The 16,730-nt window shown below is 39.7% G+C and overlaps 1 protein-coding gene across 7 annotated transcripts in view; it reads right to left on the bottom strand.

Annotated features, from left to right (window-relative positions):
- Positions 1-16,730, bottom strand: part of CBFA2T2 (CBFA2/RUNX1 partner transcriptional co-repressor 2) — a 156,803-nt gene that overhangs the window by 39,209 nt on the left and 100,864 nt on the right. For all 7 annotated transcript variants that reach the window (XM_059406802.1, XM_059406803.1, XM_059406807.1 and 4 more), the window contains 2 exons: positions 10,541-10,684; positions 5,730-5,971 (listed from right to left, as the gene is read on the bottom strand). In XM_059406802.1, coding sequence (XP_059262785.1) covers positions 5,730-5,971; positions 10,541-10,684 — 386 coding nt within the window. The remainder of the gene's footprint in view (positions 1-5,729; positions 5,972-10,540; positions 10,685-16,730) is intronic.

Below are 16,730 nucleotides of genomic sequence, written 5' to 3'. Positions count from 1 at the left end.
TTTCAAAGATTTTATTTATTTATTTGACAGAGAAAGAGAGATCACAAGTAGGCGGGGGTTGGAGGGTGGGAGGGGAGCAGGCTCCCTGCTGAGCAGAGAGCCTGACACAGGGCTCCATCCCAGGACCCTGAGATCATGACCTGAGCAGAAGGCAGAGGCTTAACCAACTGAGCCACCCAGGTGCCCCTACAAAGATATTTTCTTAGGATGAATTTCATAGTGAGGAAATATTTAGTCAGAGAACTACCTAGTTTAAGGTACATGGAATTTGCCGAACTGCCATCCAGAATGTGTAGTCTTCGTGGAATACGGAACATTCTCCTTTACTTTGCATTAGAAATTGAGCATGTTTGCCTCCTGGTACAGTTAGGGACTATCAGCACTCTACTTGTTACATACCAGAAATATAAAATTCACACAGGTGAACTATACTCCAGGTACTTAACAGTAGTCTTTTCTTACTTGCCTAATAAAGTCTCCTCCACATGGAACAACTGTTCCATTTACATCTGCCTGCCTAAATCTTAACCATACTTTTTAAAGATTTTTATTTATTTATTTGACAGACAGAGAACACAAGTAGGCAAAGAGGCAGGCAGAGAGAGAAGGGGGATGGGGAAGCAGGCTCCCTGCCGAGCAGAGAGCCCAATGTGGGGCTCGATCCCAGTACCCTGGGATGACGAGCCGAGCCGAAGGCAGAGGCTTTAACCCGCTGAGCTACTAAGGCGCCCCAAATGGGTATTATTTTAACGAACATTTCTTTTTCTGCATCTTCTCCAAATAAATTTATAGTTTCAGTAACAATTGCTCTAGACATTCTGAATATTTGTGACCCCTCAAAATCTGTAGGTTGAAACCTACAATTCTCCAATGTGTTCATATTTAGAGGTGGAGCCTTTGGAAGATGATTAGGTCACAAGGGCAGGGCTCATAGGAATGGCATTTGTGCCCTCACAAAAGAGACCCTGAAGGGCACCTGGGTGGCTTAGTTGATTAAGCATCTGCCTTTGGCTCATGATCCCAAGGTCCTGGGATCAAGCCTGCATCAGGCTCCCTGCTCAGCGGGAAACCTGCATCTCCCTCTCCCACTCCCCCTGCTTGTACTCACTCTGTCATAAATAAAAGAATTTTTTTTTTTTTTTTTTAATAAGAGATGGAGCTTGAGAGATCTCCCTTGCTCCTTTGGCCCTGTGAGGACAAGACTGCCACCTAAGAGTCAGGAGTAGGCTCTCACTGAATACAAAATCTATGGCACCACTTACCGACCTCCAGAACTATAAGGTAAATGACTATTGTTTATAACTCACCCCATGTTTGGTATCTAACAGCCTGACTGGGTCACTAATCTTTATAAAAATGCCAGTATATGAGAGTATAAATTAGTATAACACACAGGAAAACCAATGGCCTTATATACTGAATTGGTATATAGGCATACCTTAAGAAATCCCAATTCCATTGTTCAGTGCGATGCTCGCACTGCAATTTAAGAATGCTTATAGCAGGGGCGCCTGGGTGGCTCAGTGGGTTAAAGCCTCTGCCTTCGGCTCAGGTCATGATCCCAGGGTCCTGGGATTGAGCCCCGCATCGGGCTCTCTGCTCAGCAGGGAGCCTGCTTCCTCCTCTCTCTCTGCCCGCCTCTCTGTCTACTTGTGATCTCTGTCCGTCAAATAAATAAATAAAATCCTTAAAAAAAAAAAAAAAAGAATGCTTATAGCAACAATATTTACAATGGTGCTGTACAGAAAAGAGTTAATACAGCAGGTTTAAAACTGATAACCTAAGAAAAGGGTGCTTATAAGACTGGGCCACTGGCTGGCACCTATGAACTCGGCTGACCAACAGTTTCCCATATGGATATAAAAGCAATCCCTAACCAAAAAGTTAGAAGCATCCCAGGGATACAACAGAAGACGAATGGACAAGCAAAGTATCGACATGCACGCAATGGAGTATTTTCAGCCATAAGAAAGTAGAAACATCTGACAAACACTACAACATGGATGAAACTTTTTTTTTTAAACATTTATTTTATTTATTTGTCGGAGAGAAAGAGACAGCACAAGCACGGAGAAAACAGACAGAGGGAGAAGCAGACTCCCCTAACAGACTCCCTGATGAGTAGAAAGGTCGATTCGGGACTCTATCCCAGGACTCTGGGATCAGGACCTAGGCCAAAGGCAGCTACTTAAATGACTGAGCCACCCAGGTGCCCCAACAAGGATGAACCCTGAGGACACTATGCTTGGTGAAGTAAGTCAGCTATAAAAAGACAAATACTGTATGATTCTACTTAAATGAGGTATCTACAGTAGTCAAGTATAATCTTGGTTCATGGGAACTAAGGATGTAAGAAAAGGGAGTTATTACTTAATGGCATGAAGTTTCAGTTTTGTCTGATTAGGAGTTCTTGAGGTGGATAGTAGTGATGGTTGCACAAACATGGATACACTCATATCACTGAATTGCACTACTTAAAAATGGGTAATTTGGTAAAAAAAATTTTTTTTGAAGATTTTTATTTATTTATTTGAGAGAGAGAGTGAGAGCACAAGAGGCGAGAAGGTCAGAGGGAGAAGCAGACTCCCCATGGAGCTGGGAGCCTGATGCGGGACTCGATCCCAGAACTCCGGGACCGTGACCTGAGCCAAAGGTGGTTGCTTAACCAACTGAGCCACCCAACACCCCGGTAAAATTTTTTACATGGATTTTTACCACCTACTAATGACACCATGAGAAAAATAACCCAAGCATGGCCACTTAAAGTAGATAATTGGCTACACCTACATATAAATACTTCTGTACTAATTTTTTTTATTTTTGAAAATGAGGTCCATCTTTTTTGTTTTTTAAAGATTTATTTATTTGAGAGAGTGAAAATGAGAGAGATCACAGAAGGAGCAGGAGAAGCTCTCCAATGAGCGGAGGGCCCAATGCAACACTCGAACCCAGAACCCTAGGATTATGACCTGAGCTGAATGCAGCTGCTTAACCAACTGAGCCACACAGGCGTCCTTATCATATTTTTATTCTACTCTTACATTACCTTCAACCATAGGCTCACTTAAAGTAATCTGTTGCTAGAATGGTATGACATTCTGATGTGCAAGACCTTGCTTCCAATTAAACATTCAAACTCACTTTGATAGTTAAGTCCAATTTTGTTACTCTAGATGCATTAGTGTAAAATTGGACCAGAACAATTTTTCCCCCCAAACAAAACAAAAAACCACCCCCCGCAGCCCCCGGCCAAAATAAATCTTTCCTAACTGATAAAGGTGGCTGACTGTGCAGAGACTGTTTTTGCAAACAATGTGGGTTCTGCTGAATACTGATTTTCCTTCTGGAAATCTGAAATTTCAGTAGGTCCTGGCAAACAGTGCCTATGTACCGTAAGTCTCTACGGTTGGTTGAGCATCTGACTCTCAAAAACATCACACATATGTTGTTACATTTTCATTGCTGGGGAAGAGTGAGCTGTGTAATCACAGGACTCTGGGATCAGGACCTAGGCCAAAGGCAGCTGCTTAAATGACTGAGCCACCCAGGTGCCCCAGCATGGACGAACCCTGCAGTTAGGAAGCCTGCAGATAGATTTCTCCAGATTCCATCAGTATGGAATCTCCTTTATGGATTCCTGGATCTCCTTTATAATCCAGCTGTGTAACTTTATGCTTACATAATGTAATAAATATTGGTTGTGAGTACAACTATATGCTAAATCCTATGAATTCATTTAACACATCTCAGAACCTGAGTGGTTCTGAGGTCCTGACACTGTATCAAAACTCAAATGCCAAGAGCGCCTGGGTGGCTCAGTGGGTTAAGCTGCTGCCTTCGGCTCAGGTCATGATCTCAGGGTCCTGGGATCGAGTCCCACATTGGGCTCTCTGCTCAGTGGGGGAGCCTGCTTCCCTCTTTCTCTCTGTCAAATAGATAAATAAAATCTTTAAAAAAAAAAAAAGAACTCAAATGCCAATGTGCATCAAGAGCAAAAAGTACAAACTGTGGCATATTCCTGTAATAAAATACCTATGAAAATGATACACCTCAGCTCTAAAATACAAAAGGGATTGAATCTGAAATTATGAAAAAGTAGTATTATGCCTTGTATGAAAGTTGACTCTTCTAAACTAAGACTGAGAAATCTTTTAAGGTGACAGTTCTCTTTATTAAGGTTTTTTTTTGTTTTTTTTTTTTAAAAGATCTTATTTATTTATTTGACACAGAGAGAGCACAAGCAGGGGGAGTGGAAGCAAGAGAGGGAAAAGCAGGCCCCCCTCAGAGCAGGGAGCCCAATCCCAGGACACTGGGATCATGACCTGAGCCAAAGGCATACGCTTAACTGACTCAGACACCCAGGTGCCCAAAGGTTAGCAGTTCTTCAACTTCTAAACCTCAGACTCCCTCTAATTCATGTGGGTCATATATATCAATAATCCCAGTATTAAAAATTTAAAGTTGAGTACTTGAAAACTATCTTTTACTAATCCATTTCAAAATAATTTTATTTTCCCAAAAATGTAGTAAGAATGGCACTGTCATTACAGTTTTGCAAGTCTTTTTAATACCTAGGTTATGAAAAGACCCCTGCGAGAAGTTCTCCTATTTACTTCTGCATTTAATCCACTGTAACAACCTATATTATGCAGCTTCTAGAAAATTCCATGATATGCTCAGGATAAAGAAAGAATGAAAAGGTAAGTAACATCTTAGTACTATTATTTTTAATTTTTTTAGGTAGGCTGCATGCACAGTGAGGAGCCCAATGCAGGGCGAGATCAAGAATCAGATGCTTGGTTGAGCATCTGACTCTCAGTTTTGGCTCAGGTCCTGATCTCAAGGTTGTGAGATTGAGCCCTACACTGGGTTTTGAGATCAGTAGAGTCTTCTTCAGATTCTCTCTCTCTCTGTCCCTCCCATCAGGCTCTCTCTCTAAAATAAATAAATAAATAAATCTTAAAGAGTTGGGGGAAGAAAATAATTTTGACCTCCTGGACTTCCTGGAGAGGTCTGGGGAAATCCCAGGAGTCCCTGATTACAATGCGGCTACAACGTTAAGTACAATGTTAGTACTGTGACTTGTAAAGGTCAACATGCACGACCACAGGGTACTTTTTCAAGAAGTTATCTTGAAGAATTCAATTTACAAAAATACTTAACTGTCAGTACTTTCCTTATATACACTAAGAGTCAAACCCCACCCAAATATCTTATGTTAGAACATCATTACCTCACTCACTATAGTACACTAAAAATTCTAAAGAAAAGTCCATTTGCATGAGGAGCTGAAGAATGTAATCCTTTGATACTATTCAGACTATGAGACTTAAAATTTTACAAATTACTGTTCTGAAAATTAAACTCCCTGCTTTTCTTTTCTCTTAGGTTTTAAACAATATGCTGGACCCTGAATAATATGCCAAATATATTGTTACAAAACCTTATATTAACTTGGTTGAACCTCAACAGCCTGTTGAAACTCAGTCTTTAGACAAATTCAAAGCTGCTTATTGGAATTAAATCAACACCCTGAGAAATAAGGTAAACATTCTAGATTTGTTTCTTGAATAAACACTGTTATCCATAATTGAAACCCACAGTTCTACACTTCCATACAAGTTACATAACTGTATTAGTCTGTAGATTTTGCCACGTTGCTACAGGTTTGCTGGCTGGGGCTCAGAGCCACATGCTTAAGTAGCTGTGGACAGCAACACTATACTTACCACCAGTGCTAGAACAAGAGTCCGCACCTTCTCCCCAATCTCAGGTGAGATGTCATTGCCAAACTGTTGCAGAGTGGTAAGGAAGCGTTTCAATTTGCTGAGCTGCCGAGCACCACAAGTGGCTGGCAATTGTTGATTTGTTAGTGCAGATGATGTGGAAGAGGCAGGACCATTGCTGAATCTCTGTGGTGGTGATGGGGCACCATTCAGGGTAGGAGGAGAATGGTTGATGCCATTGCTTACTATAAAAGAAAGCCAAAATGAAAGACTGTGTAAGTGCAAATCACATGGACCTTAGTTAATTTCTTCTTGTTTGCATTAACTGTCGTTTATTCATCTGAATTTTGTAAAGCATATATTAAGATTATGTAAGAAACTGTTTCTGGGGGTGCCTGGGTGGCTCAGTGGGTTAAACCTCTGCCTTTGGCTCAGGTTATGATCCCAGTGTCCTAGGATCGAGCCCCGCATCGGGCTCTGCTCAGCGGAGAGCCTGCGTCTCCCTCTTTTCTCTGCCTGCCTCTCTGCCTACCTGTGATCTGTTTGTCAAATAAATAAATAAAATCTTTAAAAAAAAAGAAACTTTCTGCCTTCAATGAGACTACTACATCGTGAGACAGACTACCAGGCAAAAAATGGTAATAGGATAACAAAACGTGTTAAAATAGAAGAGTATGAAGTGTTTTAAGAATACAGAGAATGGTAATCCAACTACAGTTGCTACGGGCAGGGGTAGGTAGCGTTAAGATTTCCTGCAACGGGTATTACATGAGATGAATCTGGTAGAACACGTATTTCCATTGACTGGACCCATGCACACATCTTTTATGTTCCATCTCCTTCCTTCCTACATGTTACAATATAGCAAGCGAAGAGAAAACAGAGTTCTGTTTAAGTGAAAAATGTGGTGTTTTTTTGTTTGTTTGTTTTTGGAGAAACTGTTTTCTAGGCTATAGATTTAATGACCTATTCCTGCACTAAGATATGTATTTCATGGACCATTCAGAACATTCATGCCCAGCAGTTTCTCTGTGCCCCAACAGTGCTATATAAATGCTGCCAAACTCTTGGTCACTCAATAAAGCATGTTACAGACACTTCACAGGACACCGACAATCCATTTTCCCATTGTTCTTAGTCATTTGTTGCTAAATTTTAATTTGGAATACCACCTTAAAGCTAAGTTCTTGGAGGTATTAAGTAAATTTCTCCTTCACTGAACAGTGAAATAAAATTACCTGGTGCCTAAGTGTCAGTAGATTTTCACTTAATCATCTACAGGCTTGAAAGTCTAAAAGGTAAAACTAAAACATATGTATAAAAACAAAAACAATTTAAGTCAAGACTTAAGCCAAATTAAAGAGCCCAATTATTTAATCTTTACCTAACTTAGAACTGACATTTACACTTATACTGGGCTCAATGCCAAGTCTTTAATCATGAAAAATCTTCCACTTCCCTTCTTCCTCCATGCCAGTCATAGCTGGTCAGCCAGCCCTACTGCTCCTACTTTTTGACTGACCCTGATTCAAATTTGATCTGGCAAACTCTTCCTCATCTTATGTATGCTCAGAGATCACCTGTATTAAGAAATATTCTTGGGCACCTGGGTTGTTCAGTTGCTTAATTAAGGGTATGCCTTCAGCTCAGGTCATAATCCCAAGGTCCTGGGATTATCATCATTATCCTTATCCGAGGGTCCCACATCAGACTCCCTGTTCTGCAGGGGAGTCTGCTTCTCCCTCTCCTTCCCCACCCCCTACCCTGCTCATGCTCTCTCTTAAAAAAATAAATAAAATCTTAAAAAAAAAAAGAGAGAGAGAGAGAGAAGAGAGAAAGAGAGAGAAAGAAACATTCTTTATTAGCTTCTGCTGCTGCACATTAAGGTAAACCCTGGTAAATTTTGTTAACTCTTCTCTGTGTTACCTACAGATGCTTCCACTATGTTACTTACTTCTCTCTATATTTGCACTGTCTTAACAGACTGTGTACTTCTTGATGAATACTGTGTTATAAATCTGTATACAGTGTAATTAGTCAGGTTTTGTAAACTGCCTATGCCATATATATATGGGTTTTGTTCATTAGCTAGCGAAGTCTAAATGTTGAGGGAAAAACTGCTGAAGGATCCACTTCATGAAACACTAACAGCTAAGAAAGCGAGGTTGCATTTTTCTTCTTTACCTTCCATTAAAAGAGATCACTAGAACTATTGGAAGGGACAGCTTAACACTTAACCTCAGCAATCCAGAAAATTAGTTGCAATGATCTGCTATTTCTCTGTGTTCACAGAAAGGTCAAGGGCATTGAAGAACTGCCCCCTTGGAAGAAACCCATAAAAATAATACATGACTGTGCTTTTTAGCCACTCTGACAACCAGACAGGCTTTTTCGGTCTCTTTTGTTCAAGTGTATGAGCACATTTTCCAAAATAAAACAGATCTACCACCAAGCAGTCAGATATGGAGGTTAAAAAGGGCTGGCTTTACATATACATATTCCTACTGTCTGTTATTTTGAAATGTGAATGGCAGTCTAGGTTTAACTGTTCATTTCAAGACAATACCTTTATCTAAGGATGTATAACTTAAAAATATAAATAGAATTTTTAAAAGGATATAAAACTTTATTTCATTCACTCTGGCTCAGACTGCTGCAGTTGCCACTCACTCAATTTCAAATGTTTTGAAAATATAATAATCAAAGCTTCTGTTAAAGCTGTACTTCCTAGATTCTTCTCTGGTCTTTTAAAATAACAAAAGCAAACCCCACAAATGTGTGAGCAAAAATAATTGTGTAAACTTATGTAACGGCATTTAAAAAAGAAAATGCATACAGCACCTAGCACAGTACTCTGACGCACTGTGGGCACTCCACAAATAGCAAGTGTCTTCTGCTTTATGAGGCAAAATATCTGTAAGAGAGTCATGAGGTACTGGAGGTATGGGCATGGAAAGGCAGAAAAACTCAGATTAAAATCGAGACATGTATGTATGTATGTTTAGATTCTACACTGGGTTTTCTTCTGATATTTGTTTAAGTATACACACGTGTAGGACTAACTGCAGAGTTAAAGGGTTTCTGAAGATTCAACTTTGGTAAATACTACAAAATAATTTTCTCATACTCAAACAATGTATGAAGTTTTCAGGTAATGCCACATATGCTCACCAAAACTTGGTATTCTTTTCTACTTTGAACATTCTTTCAGAAGTAGACAGTATTACATTGGGTTTTAGTTTGCATTTCCTTGATGACTAGTAAAGCTGAATATCTATTATGTATTTACTGGTTAATATAATTCTTATGGACCAAATTATGTCCCCCACAAATTCCTATGTTGTAGTTCTAATCTCCAGGACCTCAGAGTATGACTGTATTTGGAGGCAAGAGTTTTTAAAGGTTAAATGAGGTCATGTGCATGATCCCTAATCCAGTATGACTATTGTCCTTATAAGATGAGGAAAGGATAGCTGGTATACATGTGCAGAGACAAGGTCATGGGAACATACAGTAGAAGTGTAGCAATCTGCAAGCCAAGGAGAGAGGCCTCAGAAGACATCAAGCCTACTGAAACCTTGATCTTGGACTTCTTTACTCCAGAACTGTGAAAAAAATAAATTTCTCTTGTTTAAGCCATCCAGTCTATGGTATTTTGTTATGGCAACCCTGGCAAACTTAACACAATACTCAATCTCTTTTGTAAAGAGCCTTACCAGGGCACCTGGGTGGCTCAGTTGGTTAAGCCTCTGACTCTTGATTTTGGCAAAGGTCATGTTCTCAGGGTTGTGAGGTCTAGCCCTATGCTGGGCACGGAGCCGTCTTAAGATTCTCTCTCTCCCTCTCCCTCTGTCCCTCCCCTCCTTACCCCTCCTTTAAAAAAAAAAAAAAAAAAAAGCCTTACCATGATAGCCCAAGCATACTTTTAGAAGTTGTTTGGTAATTATATGAAAGTTACTTTGACTCCTATAAGTCAATGTAATAATTTGTTTGTTTTTTCAAGTAAGCTAATGGGGCCTGAACTCACCAATGTGAGATAAAGACCTGAGTGGAAATCAAGAGTCAGAAACTTAACCAACTGAGCCACACAGGCACCTCTCAATGTAATAATTTAAAATCATTTTAGAGCCAAGAAATTAAAATAGCTACATACCAGCCAAAGCATGAAAACAATATTTAGATCACTAAATTTCTAAATGCCTAAATTAGCTCAGCACTGTTCTCAGAGGGCAAAGCAAATTTATAAAGTAAAGAAATAACGGGGGTGCCTGGGTGGCTCAGTGGGTTAAAGCCTCTGCCTTTGGCTCGGGTCATGATCTCAGGGTCCTGGGATCGAGTTCCGCATCGGGCTCTCTGCTCAGCGGGGAGACTGCTTTCTCCTCTCTCTCTGCCTTGCCTCTCTGCCTATTTGTGATTTCTGTCCAAAAAAAAAAAAAAAAAAGAACGAACCATGTGTGTATATGTATGTCTATGTACATGTGTGTTAAGTAACTTATTTTTTTTAAAATGATTTTATTTGAGAGAGAGAGAAAAAGAGTAAGAAAGAGCACAAGAGGGGAGAAGGTCAGAGCGAGAAGCAGACTCCCCGCGGAGCTGAGAGCCTGATGCAGGACTCAATCCTGGGACGCTGGTATCATGACCTGAGCTGAAGGTAGCGGCTTAACCAAGTGAGCCACCCAGGTGCCCTAAATAAAGTATATTAACATTTATTTTGAAATTGTTGAACAGTATACACAGAAGGCTTAACAGCAAACAGTCACTTAGATCTAAATGTCAGTCTGAACCACAAACCCAAGTACATGAAGAAATCTCACATGCTGTAGGAGTAAATGACACTGGCCTGGGTCCTCCAGGATTTACTGGTGGCAGGGGTGGCATGGTGGGAGGTGAGGATCTTGATTGTATCTTCACTTCCACAGGAGATCCAGGCATTGCTGGCACTCTTTTCTCAGGACCAACTACAGAGAATAAAAGTAATGGAGGTCAGAGTCTTCTATAAGATAATAAAAATCGTGATAATAATTTCAAATATAAACATTTTTCTAGAGACTGAGAAATGAAGAAGAGGCTTATTTTAACAGGCTGAATGGTAGCCCCCACAAGGTATCAACTGCAGTTCCCTCTTAGCCAAGTTTCACTTTCCACACTTCCAGTTATCTGCAGTCACGGCAACCATGGTCTGGAAACAGACGAGTCTCCTTCTGATGTATAGTCAGAAGGTCAATGGCAGCCTAACACTAGGCCATAATACCTATGTTATTCACCTCATCACACAGGCATTTTATTATCTCACACTATCACAAAAAGAAGGTTAAGTATGGTACAATAAGACAATGTGATAGAGGGAGAGAAACAATGAAAAGAGAAACAAGATTCACATAACTTTTATTACACTGCATTGTTACAGCTGTCCTATTTTATTATTACTTATTGTTGTTAACCTTAACCTCTTACTGTGCCTAATTTATAAATTAAGCTTTATTACAAGTATATAGGAAAAATATTATATATATGTATGTATATGTATATGTTTTGCTACTATCTGCAGTTTCAGCTATCCCCTGGGATCTCAGAATGTATCCCCTATGGATAAGGGATGGGGGTGGGAGTCTACTATACCTCTTAATCCTTTTAACTGGGAACATTTGCTTATTTGGAAAAAGGGTCTTTGAAGATGTACTTAAGGAACTTGAGAGGAAAAGTTCATGTAGGTGGGCTCTAAATCCATTATGAACAATATGCTCACAAAAAGAGTTGAAAAAAAACATTCATGGGGGAAGACTACCCAAAGAAGACATGGCTGCACAATGAGAATGCAATGGGACAATGATGGCAGAGACCAGAGCGGTGCCAAGAAATGTCAAGGACTATTAGCAACCACCAGAAGCTCAGGGACAGGTATGGACTAGATTTTTCCTCAGAGGTCCCAAAGAGGAATCAACTCTACTTACACCCTGACTATGGCCTTCTGGCCTCCTGAAAAGTGAGAGATTGTTGTCGTCTTAAGCTACCGAATTTGTGGAACTTTATTATGGCAATCAAAGGAAACTAAAACAAGCCAGCAAGGTCAAGGGGTAACATGACCTAAAAGTTAATATTGAGGATAGTAACTGAGAAAGGAAGAAACCAGGTTATAAGTTCAGCTAATGTCGGCTGCATTCTTTACTTCTCTTTATAAATCAATCAAATTAATGGGGATGAGGGTTGGGGCCAGTAGGATTCAATGGCATGGCATGGAAATAGAATCATAATCGGTTATATATAAATAAGTGATAAAGTACTAATTTTTACATATATCAACTACAATAAGTAGGGAAAAAAAGATGGAGTCAACATCCTTAACAATAGCAATGTAAATATCATTTATAATATATAGTTATCCCAAAAGATGAAAAGTAGAGCTGAATCCAAACTAGGCACAAGCTATTTCACCATGGGGACAACTGATAAGCAGCTATTTGATTAACAGTGGACAACAAATTTAAGAAAGAGAAATCACACAGATTAGACTTAATGACATTATAAATAGGTTTGGGCTGGAGTACCTGGGTGGTTCAGTTAGTTAAGCATCCAACTTCTGATCTCAGCTCAGGTCGTGATCTCAGGGTTGGGGATTTAAGTACTGCCCTGAGCTTTTTTAAATAAAACAACAACAACAAAAAGGTCTCTGGGGTGCCTGGGTGGCTCAGGGGTTAAGCCTCTGTCTTGATCTCAGGTCTTGATCTCAGGGTCCTGGGATGGAGCCCTGCATCAGACTCTCTGCTCAGCAGGAAGCCTTCCCCCTCTCTCTGCCTACTTGTGATCTCTCTCTCTCCCTTTTTCTGTCAAATAAATAAATAAATAAAATCTTAAAAAAAAAAAAAAGTCTGAGCTAATATCAATAGGACCTGGTACTGAGGTGTAATATTCTAATACCTTCACGGTTGTTTTTTCCCCACTAAAGAGAACATGTTACATATGTGGTTAATAACTGGGCCAGGGTCACCATCATCACCTTTAAATTGAACTATGTTCCCAACAGTTAACGCCAAGCCTTTCACTTAAGTACTATGAATTTATTCTCTAATAACGGTGAATTCAAAGCACAAATGGATATACCAAAGGTTCAAATGAGAATGTTAAATCAAAGATTTCTTTATTTCTGTGAGATCATAGCTATAGACAAAATACATTCAAGACACTGGCAACAAGGCATATCTTCACACATTCATAAGCATGTTCTAATGAGGAAAATACCACTAAATATTATTTTTATGTTTCAGCTTGCAGTGGCATATTTTGGGAAGAGATATAATGAATCCATAAAGTCCATCAAGGAAGTAATGCCCTCAAGTTACAAAACCCCTAACAAAATGTGCAACTGTCTGAAAGCCATGTGGGCAACACTCTGCCAGCTCTTCCCATCTCTCCGTCCAGGACATTTTCTTTGTGAAAATTGATGGTCGTCCTGTCTGATTAGTGGACTAATGAGCTGTTGCGTTTGCCTTTTTCTTCTTGACAGTATTTTTCTCAATGCCCTTCAAAGAATGGTTGACACGTTTCCAGCTCTTCCATCTGGGGCCCAGCTTTCTGGAGGGTGGGGGAAAAGGGAAGGAAGGAACTGACAGTTGTCTCGCACTATAATGTGTTGTGTACAGTGTGCAACAACCTAGAGGGAGCCTTTCTTCAGACCACCTGCCTTTACAGCAAGGGCGCCAAAGGCCTGAGGAGGACTTAACAACAAGATGTGTTTTAACATTCAGCACTTGGCAGAATGAAAAACAGAGAGGAGCTTGAGCCCAACTGCAGAACACTGAATTATATACCAACTGAAAGCTTGGATACTGGGCAAAACCCAGCTCCCGGAGTACTGTTTACAGATGAAAACTACCCATATCTCCTGTTCACATCACTACTCACAAACCTGCAACACTAGTGTAATTCCTCATGTTTTAGTAACATCGTCTAATATAAAAAGCATGGTTCTGGAGACTGAAGACAGTGTGAATTCTTATTTATAAACAACATGGCTTTATCAAATCATTTCACATTTCTGGGTCATTTTCAACAAATGTAAAGTAAGAGATAGTAAATCCGACCTGGTAGGAAAGATGTAAGGGTAAGAGATAATGCCTAGACTAGTGCTGAGTTAAAGAGAAGGTACGCAGAAAAGAAAATGATTAGAAAATAGGGGGCCTGGTGTCAAGTTCTGCATTTCACACCTAACTAGCCATCTGACCATGTCTAAGTTAATATTAACAGTTGATTTCCATGGAAAAAGGGTATACTATTAACAGTTAATCTACCTAACCTCAGCAATATTACAGGGAATGAAACAGCTGCAGAAGCATCAAGTACATCATTAGGGGGTATTTTGTTGGAGGCTGGGTGGCACGAAGCCCTTCATGATGCAAGAGATATATCCAAGTGGTTTATAAACCTGACAAAGTCAACAGCTGCTCAGAAGGTGGGTAAGGGGTATGTTACAAAGTAGGCATTTTCACCCTGTGCTTGGTGACTGTGTCATGCCTGTATGTTATCACTGTTACAGTGACTTCATTTCTACATTTTTATGGAATGGATACTAGTATTTTATATTCTAACTGAATTCCTTAAATGAACCAACCATCCCCTGAGCTTTTTTCAATTCCAGAGAACCTTAGATACTCTTCAAAGACAAGAAATTCCTTTCTCTCAAGGGGGTCTTTGAGCCCATAAATACCACTACTTGGATTATCAAAGAGAAATAAGGTCTTCAAAACTAGAACCTCATAATAATCCTTAGTTCTGTCATAAAGGTTCAACTTGATTCTAAACATAGATTTGGGGGTGCCTGGGTGGCTCAGTGGTTAAGTGTCTGCCTTTGACTTGGGTCATGATTCTGGGGTCTTGGGATCAGGCCCCACATCAGGCTCCCTGCTCAGTGGGGAGCCTACTTCTCCCTCTCTTGCTCCCACTGTTTATGCTCTTTCACTCTCTCTGTCAAATAAACAAATAAAATCTTAAAAAAAAAACCCCGCAGATTTTAAGATTTAAAGTAACTAGTAATTTAGTCACTTATGAGTTTGTGCTTTATTTTGATGATTTGCATATATATGGCCTCAAAAAATAAAATCCAAACATATGACCACATGCATACCCAAGATCACTGATGCTTTCACACCTAACCCTGTAGAGACAAACAGTTTAAGCTAGAGAGGAGGAGCAAACATGGAAAAGTATGTCTGAATAATGTTTACTTCTCCATCATGCAATATGCTATGCAGATCATGAAAACACAAAACCAATGAAAAACAGAACACAGTAATAAACAGCTGTGTGACAGCAGTGCTTTTCTCCTCCCCACACAGGAATGTGAACAATCAGACATGAAACTATGAAGTGGAAGTCTTCTGTAGCTCTAAGATACTGAACATAAACATAAATCCCAGACAAACATTATTAGAAGAATCCCACATGCTAAAATAGCCCACAGATGAGAGCATTTACAAATCTTTATAAACTGCCTTTAAAGTTTTAAAAAATTACTTTGAGGCTGACAATGGAACTATAAATAGAAAAGACATAAATATGAGATAAGTAAGATGCAATTATGTTAGGAGGACTCTCCACACAACTAGAAAGAGCAACTCCCAGGACTGCAAAGAGAAAGCGTGTTTAGGTAAAAAAATGACCCTGATGTGAAAAATGCTTTATCACTTACTAGTCTTCTATGATAATGGTTTTCCTCATCTGTCCCTAGGACACTTCCAACACGAGGTTACTATGTGTGGTACCATAATATATGTAATAATGGCCAGTACACAGTAGACACTCTTCCATGTCTGCTTGAATTAGATTAAAAATCTATTAAAATTAAGAATTTCATCTGGCTATTGAGATGTTTATCTATGTTATGCTTTAGGAGGAAAAAGATATGGTCAGCGCTCCTGATTATCATCACTTAGAAAAAATGAGATGAATACAGATCTTTCACATGTACACAACAGAATTACTGATCATTCCAAACATGCTGACTAAGGAAGCCATCACACCTATTTCTTAAAAAAAAATATATGTATCAGGGGCGCCTGGGTGACTCAGTCCGTTAAAGGTCTGCCTCCAGCTCAGGTCATGATCCCAGGGTCCTGAGACTGAATCCCACATTCTCTTTTCTCCCTCTACCTCTACTGCTAAGCCTGCTTCTACTCTCTCTCTCTCTGTCAAACAAATAAAAATCTTTAATTAATTAAAACAAAGTAAATAAAAATCAGACTCCTAACTAAGAAAAAGTTGAGAAGGTTTAGACGTAATTATCTTTGAGGGCAGAGGCAAAAACAGATGATTTTCTTTTCGGCATGTGTAAGTATGTATTTATATGGTTCAGAAATCAATATAATACAAAAAGAAACATTCCTTGCTCCTGTCCCCCGCAACCCCACCTCACAGGTTGCCATTTTAACTGGTTTCTTATGTATCCTTCCATTCTTCCTCTGTGTACAAAGAACAAGCACAAATGTTAAATCCTATCCCACCCCCATTTATACAAAGAAAGTATAATGATATTAAGCTGAATGTCCCCAATAATGGCCTCTATGCAGCCACACCTTTTGCAATGCATCAGAAGTGGGATCCATTTCCCTATCCCCTTAATCTGGCCAGGCCCTCTGACTTGCTTTGACCAATGTAATGTGACAGAAGTAACAGAGTGCCAGTTCTGAGCCTCTCTTGGAACCCTGACCCTGCTATGAAAGCATCCAGACTCATCTGCTGCAGGATGAGACCACATGGGGAAGAGATGAGTTGTAACAGCTAAGGCCAGCTGATCCCTAAACCCGTGAGAGCCTAGCCTAGTCAGTCTGGTCTGCAGCTAGCTGACTGCAGACATATGAATACGAACAACCAAGAGAAGAACAACTGTCTGACTCACAGGTATAAGCAACAAAAATAAAAAATAAAAAACTTAAAATGTTTTAGGCCACCAAGTTTTAATGTGGTTTGTTATACAGCAAGAGACTGCTAGGCAATGAAGAGATCAGTATCACA

The sequence above is a fragment of the Mustela nigripes genome, chromosome 7, assembly GCF_022355385.1.
Source record: "Mustela nigripes isolate SB6536 chromosome 7, MUSNIG.SB6536, whole genome shotgun sequence".
NCBI classification, from domain to species: Eukaryota; Metazoa; Chordata; class Mammalia; order Carnivora; family Mustelidae; genus Mustela; species Mustela nigripes.
This window is presented reverse-complemented; position numbering and strand designations above follow the sequence as displayed.